The sequence below is a fragment of the Meles meles genome, chromosome 8, assembly GCF_922984935.1.
Source record: "Meles meles chromosome 8, mMelMel3.1 paternal haplotype, whole genome shotgun sequence".
Lineage (NCBI taxonomy): Eukaryota > Metazoa > Chordata > Mammalia > Carnivora > Mustelidae > Meles > Meles meles.
In genome coordinates this window covers 9,068,800-9,083,684 of record NC_060073.1, presented here as the reverse complement: position 1 = coordinate 9,083,684, position 14,885 = coordinate 9,068,800, and the positions used below count along the sequence as shown (strand labels likewise).

At 41.4% G+C, this 14,885-nt stretch overlaps 1 protein-coding gene across 1 annotated transcript; it reads left to right on the top strand.

Annotated features, from left to right (window-relative positions):
* The first annotated feature begins 690 nt into the window (after window positions 1-690).
* On the top strand, window positions 691-4,880 carry LOC123948548 (secretoglobin family 1D member-like). The gene is made up of 3 exons (XM_046015764.1): window positions 691-745; window positions 3,466-3,656; window positions 4,839-4,880. The coding sequence occupies exons 1-3, from the start codon at window positions 691-693 to the stop codon at window positions 4,878-4,880; spliced, it is 288 nt and encodes a 95-aa protein (XP_045871720.1).
* Window positions 4,881-14,885: the final 10,005 nt, after the last annotated feature.

The window sequence follows — 14,885 nt, the reverse complement described above, 5'->3', positions numbered from 1 at the left end:
TTTGTATGTCTTTATTGGAGAAGTGTCTGTTCATGTCTTTTGCCCATTTTCTGACATGATTTTTTAAAAGATTTTATTTATTTATTTGAGCAAGAGGAAGAGAATGAGAGAGAGGGAGCATGAGAGGGGAGAGGTCAGAGGGAGAAGCAGACTCAGCGCTGAGTAGGGAGCCCAATGTGGGACTCGATCCTAGGACTCCAGGATCATGACTTGAGCCAAAGGCAGTCATTTAACCAACTGAGCCACCCAGGTGCTCCATTTTCTGACATGATTATCTGTTTTTTGGGTGTTGAGTTTGAGGAGTTCTTTATAAATCTTGGATATAAGCCCTTTGTCTGTAGTGTCATTTGCAAATATCTTCACCCATTCGTGGGTTGCCTCTTTATTTTGTTGACTGTTTCTTTTGCTGTGCAGAAGGTTTTTTTATTGATGAAGTCCCAAAAGTTCATTTTTGCTCTTTGAACAGGAAGTTTGACCAAGTCATTGGGGTCTATGACACTGATGGATGGCGTGAGCACTCAGTGAGGAAGCTAGGGCTGGAAGCCAGGGCCGTGGCCAGACCACATGTTTATTTGGGCAGCACCAGGGAGGCTGTCTAGGTATAAGTAGCCCTAGGTTCCCCAGTCTCCTGATATAAGCTTCTAATTGCTCACCACTCACTAAAGCCGAAAACTCGAAGGAAAATAAACCATGAGGCTATCCCTGAGTGTCCTACTGGTCACTCTGGCTCTTTACTGCTATGAAGGTGAGTATCATTTCTCATCAGACTGGCACCAGCCCTGGTGAGTACCCCTCTCTGAACTAGGTGAACTTAAGTGGCTTTACTCCTTTTCCTCTACTTGTGAACTAGACTCCTGTCCCCACTCCTAACCCCAGGGCTAATTTTGTGAGTTGCCAACACCCTGGAAGTTGTACAACAAATTATTACAGACAAATTTTAAGAATTTCCACTGAGGCCTCTCTCCTTATCTGTGATCTCTGTTTCAGAAGCAAGAGAACATAAATTTAGGTGTGAATCATGGCTCTGCCACTTATCAGACCTTTGACCTTCAACAAAATGCTTTATCTCTCCAAGTCCTTTGTCATGGTTGGATTTGACAAATACCACAAGAGAAGCTATAGTGGTGGAGTGAGATTAAGTCTGTCATGGGTCTAGCTTTGGTGCTCAAGCCAGTATCTGGTACTTCCCAGGCATTCTCCTTCCCAGAGTTTCTCAGGTGCCAGTTGACTTTTCACTCATGGATTCAGACTCATAAAATAATACAGTTGGAAGGGTTTGGGGAAAGTTTTCAGTTCCAGAAGAGCCAGTGCTCTTTTAATATCTGATAATGAAACTTCAAGGGGGCCCTGAAATATACAGCATTCACTGTATCTACTAGTGAATAGATTTCACTGTATCTACCAGTCCTCCTGGTTTTCTAGGAGTGATACCAGTATTTTGTAGTAGAGCATGTTCATTCTGAGGGGTGGGATTTCTGCTTATCTTGATTAATTCTAGCCATCAATTCCACAATGTCTGCTTAACCTTGAGACTAACCCAACTCTTCTTCAGTCTTTCTATTTCATCTGGCTTTCTAAACATCCTCTTACTTCCTCCTTTGCCTCTGATTTAAACCTCTCTCAAATTCTTTGCATGGTGTGATATCTGATCAGTGGTCAGATCAGATCCTGACAGGGTACCTTCCTGGCTACAGCATGGTTACAAAGACATGAGGTGATAGAGAATCCACACTAGGAAAAGTGGTCACTTTAGGTCTCCACACAATTCCAGAGAGATCAGGAAAGAGCCCCATTCCCTGTCTCCCACCCTCGCTAAGGAATTCTGTACATCCATGCAAGAATAACAGAGCTAGTCATAGCTTTGTGTATGAGCTTTATAAATGCGTTCAAACTGCTTACCTGGGGGTTTGTGTTTATATGCGTGTGTTTAGCTTTTCAACCATATCTGCATCCAGTAACATAATCTTATTCTTTATTTTTTAATAGCAGATTATTTATTTTAACTTACTTTAAATAAACACAGGAAATAAGTATATTTTTTAAAATAAATAAATAAAAATAGAAATTTAAATAAGTATGAGTACAGGGACATCCATTAAGAGACCCTTTGCTGGAGATCCTAATAATTAACTAAATGAGAGGCCATTCCTGATGTTTTGGCCTACTGAGCTCTGAATTTTTTTTATTGTTATGTTATGTTAGTCACCATACAGTATGTCATTGGTTTTTGATGTAGTTTTCCAAGATTCATTGTTTACATATAACACCAAGTGCTCCACGCAATACGTGCCCTCCTTAATAACCATCACTGAGCCAACCCATCTCCTCACCCTACCCTCCCCTCTAAAACCCTCAGTTTGTTTCTCAGAGTCCACAGTCTCTCATGGTTCATCTCCCCCTCTGATACCCCCCCTTCATTTTTCCCTTTCTTCTCCTAATGTCCTCCATGCTATTCCTTATGTTCCACAAGTAAGTGACACCATATGATAATTGACTATACCAAGTGAAATAAGTCAAGCAGAGAAAGTCAGTCTTATTACTCTGTCTCAAAGTAGGATCTTCCACCATATAAAGAGTGTGACTTGCTCTTCTTCAGATAAACCCACCCCCTTCTCTGCTCTCTGGAAAGACCTGACTCTACCATTCACTTAACAATTGATTACTAAAATCTCCTCTAACCCAAAATCCAAGACAAAAACAAGGTGTCATTCTATTCAGGCAAAACTTAATTATTTGAAATATAAAGAAAGTAAATTCCAGAAAACCAGGAGAGTCTTGGAAAGAAGGGAATGTGATTTTAATGTGGTCCATATACACGATGGAGTATTATGCCTCCATCAGAAAGGATGAACACCCAACTTTTGTAGCAACATGGACGGGACTGGAAGAGATTATGCTGAGGGAAATAAATCAAGCAGAGAGAGTCAAGTATCATTTGGTTTCACTTATTTGTGGAGCATAACAAATGACATGGAGGACATTGGGAGATAGAGAGGAGAAGGAAGTTGAGGGAAATTGGAAGGGGAGGCGAACCATAAGAGACTATGGACTCTGAAAAACAACCTGAGGGTTTTGAAGGGACGGGGGTGGGAGGTTGGGGGAACCAGGTGGTGGGTAATAGGGAGGGCACATATTGCATGGAGCACTGGGTGTTGCGCAAAAACAATGAATACTGTTACGCTGAAAAAATTAATTAATTTTAAAAAATTTATAAGTAAAAAATAAATAAATAAATAGATAGACAGATAAAAACTGAACTAGGTATCAGTAAGTCTATATTCTAGTCCTAGATCCTCTGAGTGCTCTTCAATATGAAGTCACAGGTTCCCTGTTCACCCATTGTCATTGGTGCTACGGTGAGATGGGATCATATAAACTTTCCATTCCTGTTTAGTTCTAACATCAGGAAACCATGGGGGAAAATTGACTTTCCTTATATTGATTGTATTTCTTTTTCTTCACCAGCCAATGCAGCAGTGGTCTGTCCAGCCCTAGCAACTGATATGTCAGGCTTCCTTCTTCAAGACAAAATCATATACGAGAAAACACTTGAGAAATATAAAGCACCTCCAGAAGTCATTGAGGCCAAGATGCAAGTGAAGGCCTGCACAGATCAAATGTCCCTGATGTCCAGAGGGCTAATTGCGAAGATATTGGTAATTCCTTTCTTCTTTGTGTATAGAGGCTTCTGCTCAACTAAGCAGCCAGGAAGGAAATAAAGGTGCTGCTCTGTCAGGGGCACAGGTGGTGGAGGTAGCTGTCTCCTTGCTTACTGCTGATAGGATGACCAGTGGCCCCAGGGTGGATTATATTATACCTGGGGAGCTATACAAAGGCTGCACAGAGAATATGGGAATGTTTCTCCTTCTCAGGTCACTTCCCTGGATACCAGGTTCCCCATAGTGTCCTGAGGAGGAGGATACCTGGGCCCCCAAGCAGTGATGTTGAAGGACCAAAGTCTGGCTGCCTCCTTACCTGGGAGCTTCCCTGAGGGCAAGATCCCCCCTCTGAGTGGACATAGTCACAAGAGAATCCCAGGGCCATGCTGGGAGTGTTGAATGGGGAGACAGCTGGAAAGGAGGGAACTCGGCCCTGTCAGCTTGGAAGGCAGATGGCTGGGCGCTCTGCCAGCTTCTGCAGAGCCAAGGCCTAACCCTCATATCTTAGCCTACTTCACCACTCCATGCCTACAACTCTCTCCCTTATCACACCCATGTCCAGAAAACCTGCTTCCGCTATCTCCTGTAGTCACATGTGAGGGAGAAACACTTAAATTATGTATTTGTCTAGAAATAAGATACTTGAAGGTGTCTCTCAGCCCATCCACTGCTGGATTTAGGTCATGAGGTTCAGTCACAAAGGCCCACAGGGACTGGGTGTTCAGTGCTGAGAAGACATGTGCGATCTGGTTGATTTTCCACACCCTGAATCTGGGACTCTCTTGAAAGCAGTATATCCAAAGTCTCCTCCCACCCCTATTCCAGTCTCTACCTCCGTATCTCCACTGCAGTGAAAAATTGGAGTCCTCCCCGCTGGGATAGCAAAGAAAAAAGTCCTGGGCTGCTCCTCCTTCCATTAGAAACCTGAATATTACCCTTGGGTCACCTCAAGCTTTAATTTGCCAGACTATGGAAATGGATTTTCCTGACTTGCATCATCGTTGTATTATGTCATGTGTATTTAGTTTACCATCCTCCCTGGTATCCTGTCTTGTACCCACTCTACTTGCCTTTTGTTGGCTGAAACTTCACAGACAAGGTCTTGTGAGTGGAGTCTGTGTTAAGGTGTCATCCCCAGGAGCATCATGACTGAACTTCTCTCTCCTTTATCTGTTTCAGGGGAAACTCCTGATAAAATGTCTAGCGACTCTTGAAATCTAATACATCTGTCTTGCAATAATCACCTATTCTGGAAAATGTAAAGGTTTCAACATCTTGCTTCAATAAATCAGTTTCCCTGCACTTTTTTATTTGTCTTGTTATTTTCCCACAGTCTCTGGCCTTGAGTTGGGGTGTTTTTTCTCATGAAGTGGTCACTGGGTGTTGTCAATAGTAAATGGAAACCTAATGTCCAGTTACTCATGGCACTCTGGGGAGTAGGGACCACAAGAGGAAATACTTGCTCAAGAATCAGCATGCATCACTTTATAGATTTCCCATCACATGGCCATGAGTGAAAATGAAGTTTCGGGGTAATAAATGATACAAATATTCCTGCTACGGTTTTGTATGGAGGATACCCATGGCCTGTCTGGCTAGTCACATGGTTCTCAACCAACAGCACCACTAATATTCTGTCCTTATCACAACCACAACCAACCTGCTCCATCCTCACACCTTCACTCTGGATTTGATCCTATGAATTCTCTAATATAATTTGTTTTCCATCTACTTCTCAATTTTTAGTGAATCTCCAGGGTTCATCCTTAAGTTAACTCTTTTTGAGTCTGCACATGCGCATTGCTCATCAAGGTCCAGACCACTCATCAACACCTCAGGCTAATGCTTTTCCCTCACATTTTCCTGAGAGCTCCAGAAACAGCACCCAACTGCCATCTCGAAAACTCCATTCAAGACTCCACAGTTACTTTAAAAGAAATGTAGAAAACTGTATGCACTGCCTGCAGCAACCTACTCTTCCTTCCATGAGCCTCCCTTTTTCACCAAGACCACAAGCAATAAGGCACTGATGCAGAAAATTTGGATTAGGAGCACCTGGGTGTCTCAGTCAGTTAAGCATCTGCCTTCAGCTCAAGTCATGATCCCAGGGTCCTGGGATCGACCCCCGCATCAGGCTCTGTGTTCATCAGGAGCCTGCTTCTCCCTCTCCCTGCCACTCTCCCTGCTTGTGCACTCACTCTCTCTCTCTCACTCTCTGTGTCAAATAAATAAATAAAATCTTTTAAAAAAGAAAAATAAAAGAAAATTTGGACTAGTTTCCACTGGCTGCTGCAAAACACTATGATACATTTAGTGGCTTACACCAATTATTTTCTCAGTGCTTGAATGACAGAATCCAAAGTCTATAAAACTTTGCTGAAATCATTGTGCTCCCTCTGGAAGGTTGAGGTGAAAATCTATTCATGGCTGCTGATGGGTGGAAAGCAACATTCCTTGTCTTTTTTGTTGTTGTTGTTTATTTACAGCATAACAGTGTTCATTGTTTTGGCATCACACCCAGTGCTCCATGCAGTACGTGCCCTCCCTATTACCCACCACCTGGTTCCTCAACCTCCCACCCCCCCGCCCCTTCAAAACCCTCTGGTTGTTTTTCAGAGTCCATAGTCTCTCATGGTTCATCTCCCCTTCCAGTTTCCCTCAACTCCCTCTCATCTCCATCTCCCCATGTCCTCCATGTTCTTTGTTATGCTCCACAAATAAGTGAGACCATATGATACTTGACTCTCTCTGCTTGACTTATTTCGCTCAGCATAATTTCTTCCAGTCCCGTCCATGTTGCTACAAAAGTTGGGTATTCATCCTTTCTGATGGAGGCATAATACTCCATTGTGTATATGGACCACATCTTCCTTATCCATTCATCCGTTGAAGGGCATCTTGGTTCTTTCCACAGTTTGGCGACCGTAGCCATTGCTGCAATAAACATTGGGGTACAGATGGCTCTTCTTTTCACTACATCTGTATCTTTGGGGTAAATACCCAGCAGTGCAATTGCAGGGTCATAGGGAAGCTCTATTCTTAATTTCTTCAGGAGTCTCCACACTGTTCTCCAAAGTGGCTGCACTAACTTGCATTCCCACCAACAGTGTAAGAGGTGTGTGCCTTTCTCCACATCCTCTCCAACACACGTTGTTTCCTGTCTTGCTAATTTTGGCCATTCTAACTGGTGTCAGGTGGTATCTCAATGTGGTTTTAATTTGAATCTCCCTGATGGCTAGTGATGATGAACATTTTTTCATGTGTCTGATAGCCATTTGTATGTCTTCATTGGAGAAGTGTCTGTTCATATCTTCTGCCCATTTTTTGATATGATTATCTGTTTTGTGTGTGTTGAGTTTGAGGAGTTCTTTATAGATCCTGGATATCAACCTTTTGTCTGTACTGTCATTTGCAACTATCTTCTCCCATTCCGTGGGTTGCCTTTTTGTTTTGTTGACTGTTTCCTTTGCTGTGCAGAAGCTTTTGATCTTGATGAAGTCCCAAAAGTTCATTTTCGCTTTTGTTTCCTTGGCCTTTGGAGACATATCTTGAAAGAAGTTGCTGTGGCTGATATCGAAGAGGTTACTGCCTATGTTCTCCTCTAGGATTCTGATAGATTCCTGTCTCACGTTGAGGTCTTTTATCCATTTCGAGTTTATCTTTGTGTATGGTGTAAGAGAATGGTCGAGTTTCATTCTTCTACATATCGCTGTCCAGTTTTCCAGCACCATTTCTTGAAGAGACTGTCTTTTTTCCATTGAATATTTTTTCCTGTTTTGTCGAAGATTATTTCACCATAGAGTTGAGGGTCCATATCTGGGCTCTCCACTCTGTTCCACTGGTCTATGTGTCTGTTTTTATGCCAGTACCACGCTGTCTTGGTGATCACAGCTTTGTAGTAAAGCTTGAAATCGGATAACATGATGCCGCCAGTTTTGTTTTTGTTTTTCAACATTTCCTTAGCAATCCGGGGTCTCTTCTGATTCCATACAAATTTTAGGATTATTTGCTCCAGCTCTTTGAAAAATATCGGTGGAATTTTGATCGGAATGGCATTAAAAGTATAGATTGCTCTAGGCAGTATAGACATTTTAACAATGTTTATTCTTCCAATCCAAGAGCATCCTTGTCTTGTGTCCCAACACTCTGATCTCTGCCCTATGTGATCCCATTCCTTTCTTCTTTTCTGTGTCTGCCAATCTCCCTCTATCTCCTTCATTTAAAATATATGGGGTTGTTCAGATATGGACCCACAGCTCTGTGGTCAAATAATCTTCAACAAAGCAGGAAAAAATATACAGTGGAAAAAGACAGTCTCTTCAATAAATGGTGCTGGGAAATTTGGACAGCTACATATAGAAGAATGAAACTTGAACATTCTCTTACACCATACACAAAGATAAACTCAAAATTGTCTTTTATCCATTTCTATCAAAAGGCATCTATCAAAATCCTAGAGCAGAACATAGGCAGTAACCTCTTTGACATCAGCCACAGCAACGTCTTTCAAGACATGTCTCCAAAGACAAAGGAAACAAAAGCGAAAATGAACTTTTGGGACTTCATCAAGATCAAAAGCTTCTGCACAGCAAGTAAAACAGTCAACAAAACAAAGAGGCAACCCACGGGATGGGAGAAGATATTCTCAAATGACACTACAGACAAAGGGCTGATATCCAAGATCTATAACGAACTTCTCAAACTCAACACTCAAAACACAGATAATCACATCAAAAAATGGGCAGAAGTTTGTATCTTTAGGGTAAATACCCAGTAGTGCAATTGCTGGGTCATAGGGTAGTTCTATTTTCAACATTTTGAGGAACCTCTATGCTGTTTTCCAGAGTGGTTGCACCAGCTTGCATTCCCACCAACAGTGAAGGAGGGTTCCCCTTTCTCCGCATCCTCGCCAGCATCTGTCATTTCCTGACTTGTTAATTTTAGCCATTCTGACTGGTGTGAGGTGATATCTCATTGTGGTTTTGATTTGTATTTCCCTGATGCTGAGCGACGTGGAGCACTTTTTCATGTGTCTGTTGGCCATCTGCATGTCTTCTTTGCAGAAATGTCTGTTCATGTCCTCTGCCCATTTCTTGATTGGATTGTTTGTTCTTTGGGTGTTGAGTTTGCTAAGTTCCTTATAGATTTTGGATACTAGCCCTTTATCTGATATGGCACGTGTACCCGAATGTTTATAGCAGCAATGTCTACAATAGCCAAACTATGGAAAGAACCTAGATGTCCATCAACAGATGAATGGATAAAGAAGATGTGGTATATATACACAATGGAATACTATGCAGCCATCAAAAGAAATGAAATCTTGCCATTTGTGACGACGTGGATGGAACTAGAGCATATCATGCTTAGTGAAATAAGTCAATCGGAGAAAGACAACTATCATATGATCTCCCTGATATGAGGATATGGAGAAGCAACATGGGGGGTTAGGGGGATAGGAGAAGAATAAATGAAACAAGATGGGATTGGGAGGGAGACAAACCATAAATGACTCTTAATCTCACAAAACAAACTGGGGGTTGCTGGGGAGAGGTGGGATTGGGAGAGGGGGAGGGGGCTATGGATATTGGGGAGGGGAGGCGAACCATAAGAGACTATGGACTCTGAAAAACAACCTGAGGGTTTTGAAGGGTCAGGGGTGGGAGGTTGGGGGAACAGGTGGTGGGTAATAGGGAGGGCACGTTTTGCATGGAGCACTGGTTGTTGTGCAAAAACAATGAATACTGTTACGCTGAAAAAAATAAATAAAATGAAAAAAAATTTTAAAAAAAAAATGGGCAGAAGACATGAACAGACACTTCACCAAAAAAGACATACAAATGGCTAACAGACACATGAAAAATGGTCACCATCATTAGCCACCAGGGAAACTCAAATCAAAGCCACATTGAGATACCACCTTACACCAGTTAGAATGGCCAAAATTAACAAGACAGAAAACAACAAGTGTTGGAGAGGATGTGGAGAAAGTGGAACCCCTTACACTGTTGGTGGGAATGCAAGTTGGTGCAGCCACTTTGGAAAACAGTGTGGAGATTCCTTAAGAATTAAAAATAGAGCTACTCTATGACCCTGCAATTGCACTACTGAGTATTTACCCCAAAGATACAAATTTAGTGAAAAGAAGGGCCATTTGTACCCCAATGTTCATAGAAGCAATGGCCACAGTCGCCAAACTGTAGAAAAAGCCAAGATGCCCTTCAACAGATGAATGGATAAAGAAGATATGGTCCATATATACTATGGAATATTATGTCTCCATCAGAAAGGATGAATACCCAACTTTTGTGTCAACATGGATGGGACTGGAGGAGATTAAGCTGAGTGAAATAAGTCAAGCAGAGAGAGTCAATTATCATATGGTTTCACTTATTTGTGGAGCATAAGGAATAACACAGAGGACATTGGGAGAAGGAAAGGAGAAGTGAGTTGGGGGAAATTGGAGGGGCAGATGAACCATGAGACACTGTGGACTCTAAGAAACAAACTGATGGTTTTGGAGGGGAGAGGGGTGGGGGTTAGGTGAACCTGGTGGTGGGTATTAAGGAGGGTACGTATTGCATGGAACACTGGGTGTGGTGCATAAACAATGAATCTTGGAACACTGAAAAAATAAAATAAAATTTAAAAAAACATTAAAAATAAAATTAAAAATGTATATAATTATATATATAAATAAAATTGCATACACACACACACACACACAGAGAGAGAGAGACAGGTCATGATTCTGGATCCTGGGATCCAGCCCTGGTTTGGGATCCCTCCTCAGTAGGAGTCTGCTTCTCCCTCTCCCTCTGCAACTCCTCCTCCCCTGTACTCGAGCTCTAGATCATTTTCTCTCTCTCTCTCTTAAATAAATAATATAATATAATTTTAAAATATGTGTGGCTGCATGTAGAGGACAATTACAAAAATTCAGGACAATATGGCCATGTCAGAATCTAGTTTTATCACATTGATAAAATCATTTTCTATCATGAACATAGCATTGCAATTACAGGTATTAAGATGTGGATATCCTTTAGAGAGCTTTATAAGTTTACTGCTTTCACATCCCCCTGACATTCAAAAGTTCACTGAATTCTGCCCCCTCTGCTCCCATAGCCTCACTTCTGAGCTTCCCTCCTTGCCATCCCCACAGCCATCATCACTGTCCAGTCCCATCATGCCTGGCTTGGGTCCAAGTCACCTATGCGGTTCCCTGGGCTCTGCCATACCTTCCTGCAATACATATTCCTCATTGACACCAAAGTGACCCTCCCTGCCAACTATGAATCTGATCTCACTCATAGAACTACGAATTACTAAAGGTTATGTGTTTCCACACCTTTGAGTAAGAAGACTTTTTGAATCTTATACCTAACTCTCAAATTATATTCAGCAATTGATATTACCTCTTCACTGAGAAATAAATGTAACAATTATCTATTGTTATCAATTATTAACAATGTCTTATATAAATTTTTATTTTTTATTTTTAATAAGTATTTTTAACACTTCAGGAAATACATACACTCAAATTGGTCCCCTTTTGTGAATTACACTTCGTTTTCAGGTTACACATTATGCTCAGTGGACACAAGGATTATGGAGTCCTTGGAAACTCTGAGATACTCAAATAGCAGACACTGCTGGGAGAATCAAGGCCCACCATTTGCATTGAACACAAGGACATCCATGGCTCCATCCCTGGGCACAACTTAGCCTCCATCCCTGATCACCCAGGACTCAGTGCTCAGCCATAGTTGTCTACATGCCATTCACTTGTATGTGCTGAATCACTCAATTGTACCAGGACAGGTACAGTCCTCTTTGCCTCTATATCCTCCCTGAATAAGATAGCCTACAACCTCGTCTGTAAGGTGTATGTATCCTTTCATGTATCCTCCACTGTGAAGTTCTCTGAGTCACACACCCTAAGACAAATTTTTATACATAGACACACGTTTCGCCTTCAACAATACACACACATATACAAAGTTTTACAATCACAAACAGACAAACCCAGGGGCACACAATATCACACACACACACACACACACACACACACACACACACATTCTTCTGTTATCACTTTCCCTTTCTGTGATAGACTATTCATATCACAGAGTGGTTTTGGATAAAATAATATATAAAAAAACAAATATGATCAATCACTATTGTTGCTTCTAAAATACTAAGCATTTACATTCATTGAACACTCTTATGTGCTAGTCATTATCTTGGAAGGTTTACATGTTCTGTCTCTCTTAGTCCCTACTAGTTGCCAGGAAGGTAAAAGATTATTACCATCATTGAATGGGGAGATGAAGAATGTCTTCCTTAAGTGTTCCTCAACCCTAGCTCTGTGTTAGAATAGATTGGGAAGATTTCAAAAGCAACTTATGCCCAGACTGCTCACCAGCCCCACCAGCAGCAATATACAGATCTCTCTGCAGGTAGAATCCATGCAATCCTCATTTCTTCATCTCCATTTCTTTTAGGTGGCAGTGGCCCAGTGGCTGGGGAGGCAGTTGCCACGTGTTCATGGTGGGATGAAGACAAGAATCTCCATGACACTCAGGGAACCCCCAGCATCACTGTGGTGGTCACCTTGAGACATTTTGGTTTTAAGTTTTATTCTTATTTAAGTAATCTCTACACCCAATATGGGGCTCAAACTCATGACCCTGAAATCAAGAGCTCCATGCATTTCTCACTCAGCTTGCCAACCACCTCCTGCGTTGAGACCTTTCCTTAGCTACTACTGTAAACCACCAATCCTACTCCTTTTAGGGGTACTCATTAGCTCCACTGTTATAAAACTAATAAACTGGAGTTTTCATACAGGAATATATTCCCTCATGAGCTGCGGCTAGAGAGTGCAAAGTGAGATAAAGCATGACTGCAAAGGATAAAGTTTATAAAGTGTTTACTGTGTGCAGAGTTTCTGTTTGAGATGACTTCTGCAAATACATAGCTATTATAACATTGTGAATATACTTAATGCAGTGGAATCGTACATTTAAAAAGTTTGAATGGTAAATTTTATCTCATGTGTATTTTACCAAACACACACACACACACACACACACACACACACACACACTCCTCAGCCTATAGATATCTGACACAGCAGAAAGATAACTACATGGGGCAGGGTCTAAAGTGCAATCTCCACTGGACATTTCCCCCAGAGTTGTTGACACCTTGAAGTCAAACAACATCTGGTGTCAACTCACTGTTTGAGTCACCTCCTAGATTCTTTGTTGACATATGCCTAATTTTCTAGAAACTCTGGCTCAACTCACAACTGTGTTTAACCAAGAATGAAGGATGGATGTATGTAGAGTCTTTTGACTTTGTCTTTGAGGCCTCTAATTGTTCCTCTGGACAGAGATTACCACTCTCTGCCCAGGGACTCCTCCTCCAGTGGCTTCTCCGTGAATCCATCTTGCTCGCTATGAAAAGTCAACACTCTGAACACAAAGCTATGATTTACCCATGGCTTATTTTAAGCAAACCTTCAAAGGTCCTCTGTTTCCTAGGATATGAAGTCTAATGTCTCCATTTGGAAATTAGTATATTGAGGCCTGTATAATAATCAAACCTCACATTGTTTCAAAATTAAGACTTCTCCTTTCTTTCACTCTTTTCCTACCACTTTTTCTCTCCCCACTACTAACCACAATTTCTGGCAGAGTTAGGGCCTAAAATGATGTGAAACAAGAGACAAGAAAGTTCCTAACTGATTCATATTCTTTTGCATTTAGTGTAGATTCTCTGGGCCAAGCAACTCATTCTCCTGTGGATCCTTTCATGGTTCTTCAGAAAGCCCACATTACCAAAATCTCCTCATCTCCTCAGGTCTTACAACCATTCAAAGTAAAACAAAGAGCTCTGGAAAAATTAAAAATATGACCTCTGGGGAAAAATAATAATGAGTTGGAAGACAAAGCGAAATGGTGGAACAAAAGTAATGTATATGTAGTAGAAGGGATTAAAAAATACAAATAGGAGAGAATGGAAAAGCATGTTAAAGGACCAATCCATGACACCCAACTAATAGAACTGCAGAATGAGACAGACCACAGTGGGAAGAAAACTATCATAGCAAAATGACAAGATATTTCATAGAAATGAAGAATACAAAATTGAATAACCCACTCACTCCTCACCTCAAAACACATTTCTGTGATTCTTTTGAACACCAATCAGAAGAAAGGTATTTCTTTCAGAAGGAAACACTACATCACCCAAGAATGGAGAATAAAAATTGATCCAACACAGGACTGGAAGACACAAAGTTTAGGTTAAAAATTCAGAGCCTGTTGACTTATTTCACTAAGCATGATATCCTCTAGTTCCATCCACGTTGTCGCAAATGGCAAGATTTCATTTCTTTTGATGGCTGCATAGTATTCCATTGTGTATATATACCACATCTTCTTTATCCATTCATCTGTTGATGGACATCTAGGTTCTTTCCATAGTTTGGCTATTGTAGACATTGCTGCTATAAACATTCGGGTACACGTGCCCCTACGGATCACTACGTTTGTATCTTTAGGGTAAATATCCAGTAGTGCAATTGCTGGGTCATAGGGTAGTTCTATTTTCAACATTTTGAGGAACCTCCATGCTGTTTTCCAGAGTGGTTGCACCAGCTTGCATTCCCACCAACAATGTAGGAGAGTTCCCCTTTCTCCCCATCCTCGCCAGCATCTGTCATTTCCTGACTTGTTAATTTTAGCCATTCTGACTGGTGTGAGGTGATATCTCATTGTGGTTTTGATTTGTATTTCCCTGATGCCGAGTGATGTGGAGCACTTTTTCATGTGTCTGTTGGCCATCTGCATGTCTTCTTTGCAGAAATGTCTGTTCATGTCCTCTGCCCATTTCTTGATTGGATTGTTTGTTCTTTGGGTGTTGAGTTTGCTAAGTTCCTTATAGATTTTGGACACTAGCCCTTTATCTGATATGTCATTTGCAAATATCTTCTCCCATTCTGTCAGTTGTCTTTTGGTTTTGTTAACTGTTTCCTTTGCTGTGCAAAAGCTTTTGATCTTGATGAAATCCCAATAGTTCATTTTTGCCCTTGCATCCCTTGCCTTTGCCGATGTTCCTAGGAAGATGTTGCTGCAGCTGAGGTCGAAGAGGTTGCTGCCTGCATTCTCCTCAAGGATTTTGATGGATTCCTTTCTCACATTGAGGTCCTTCATC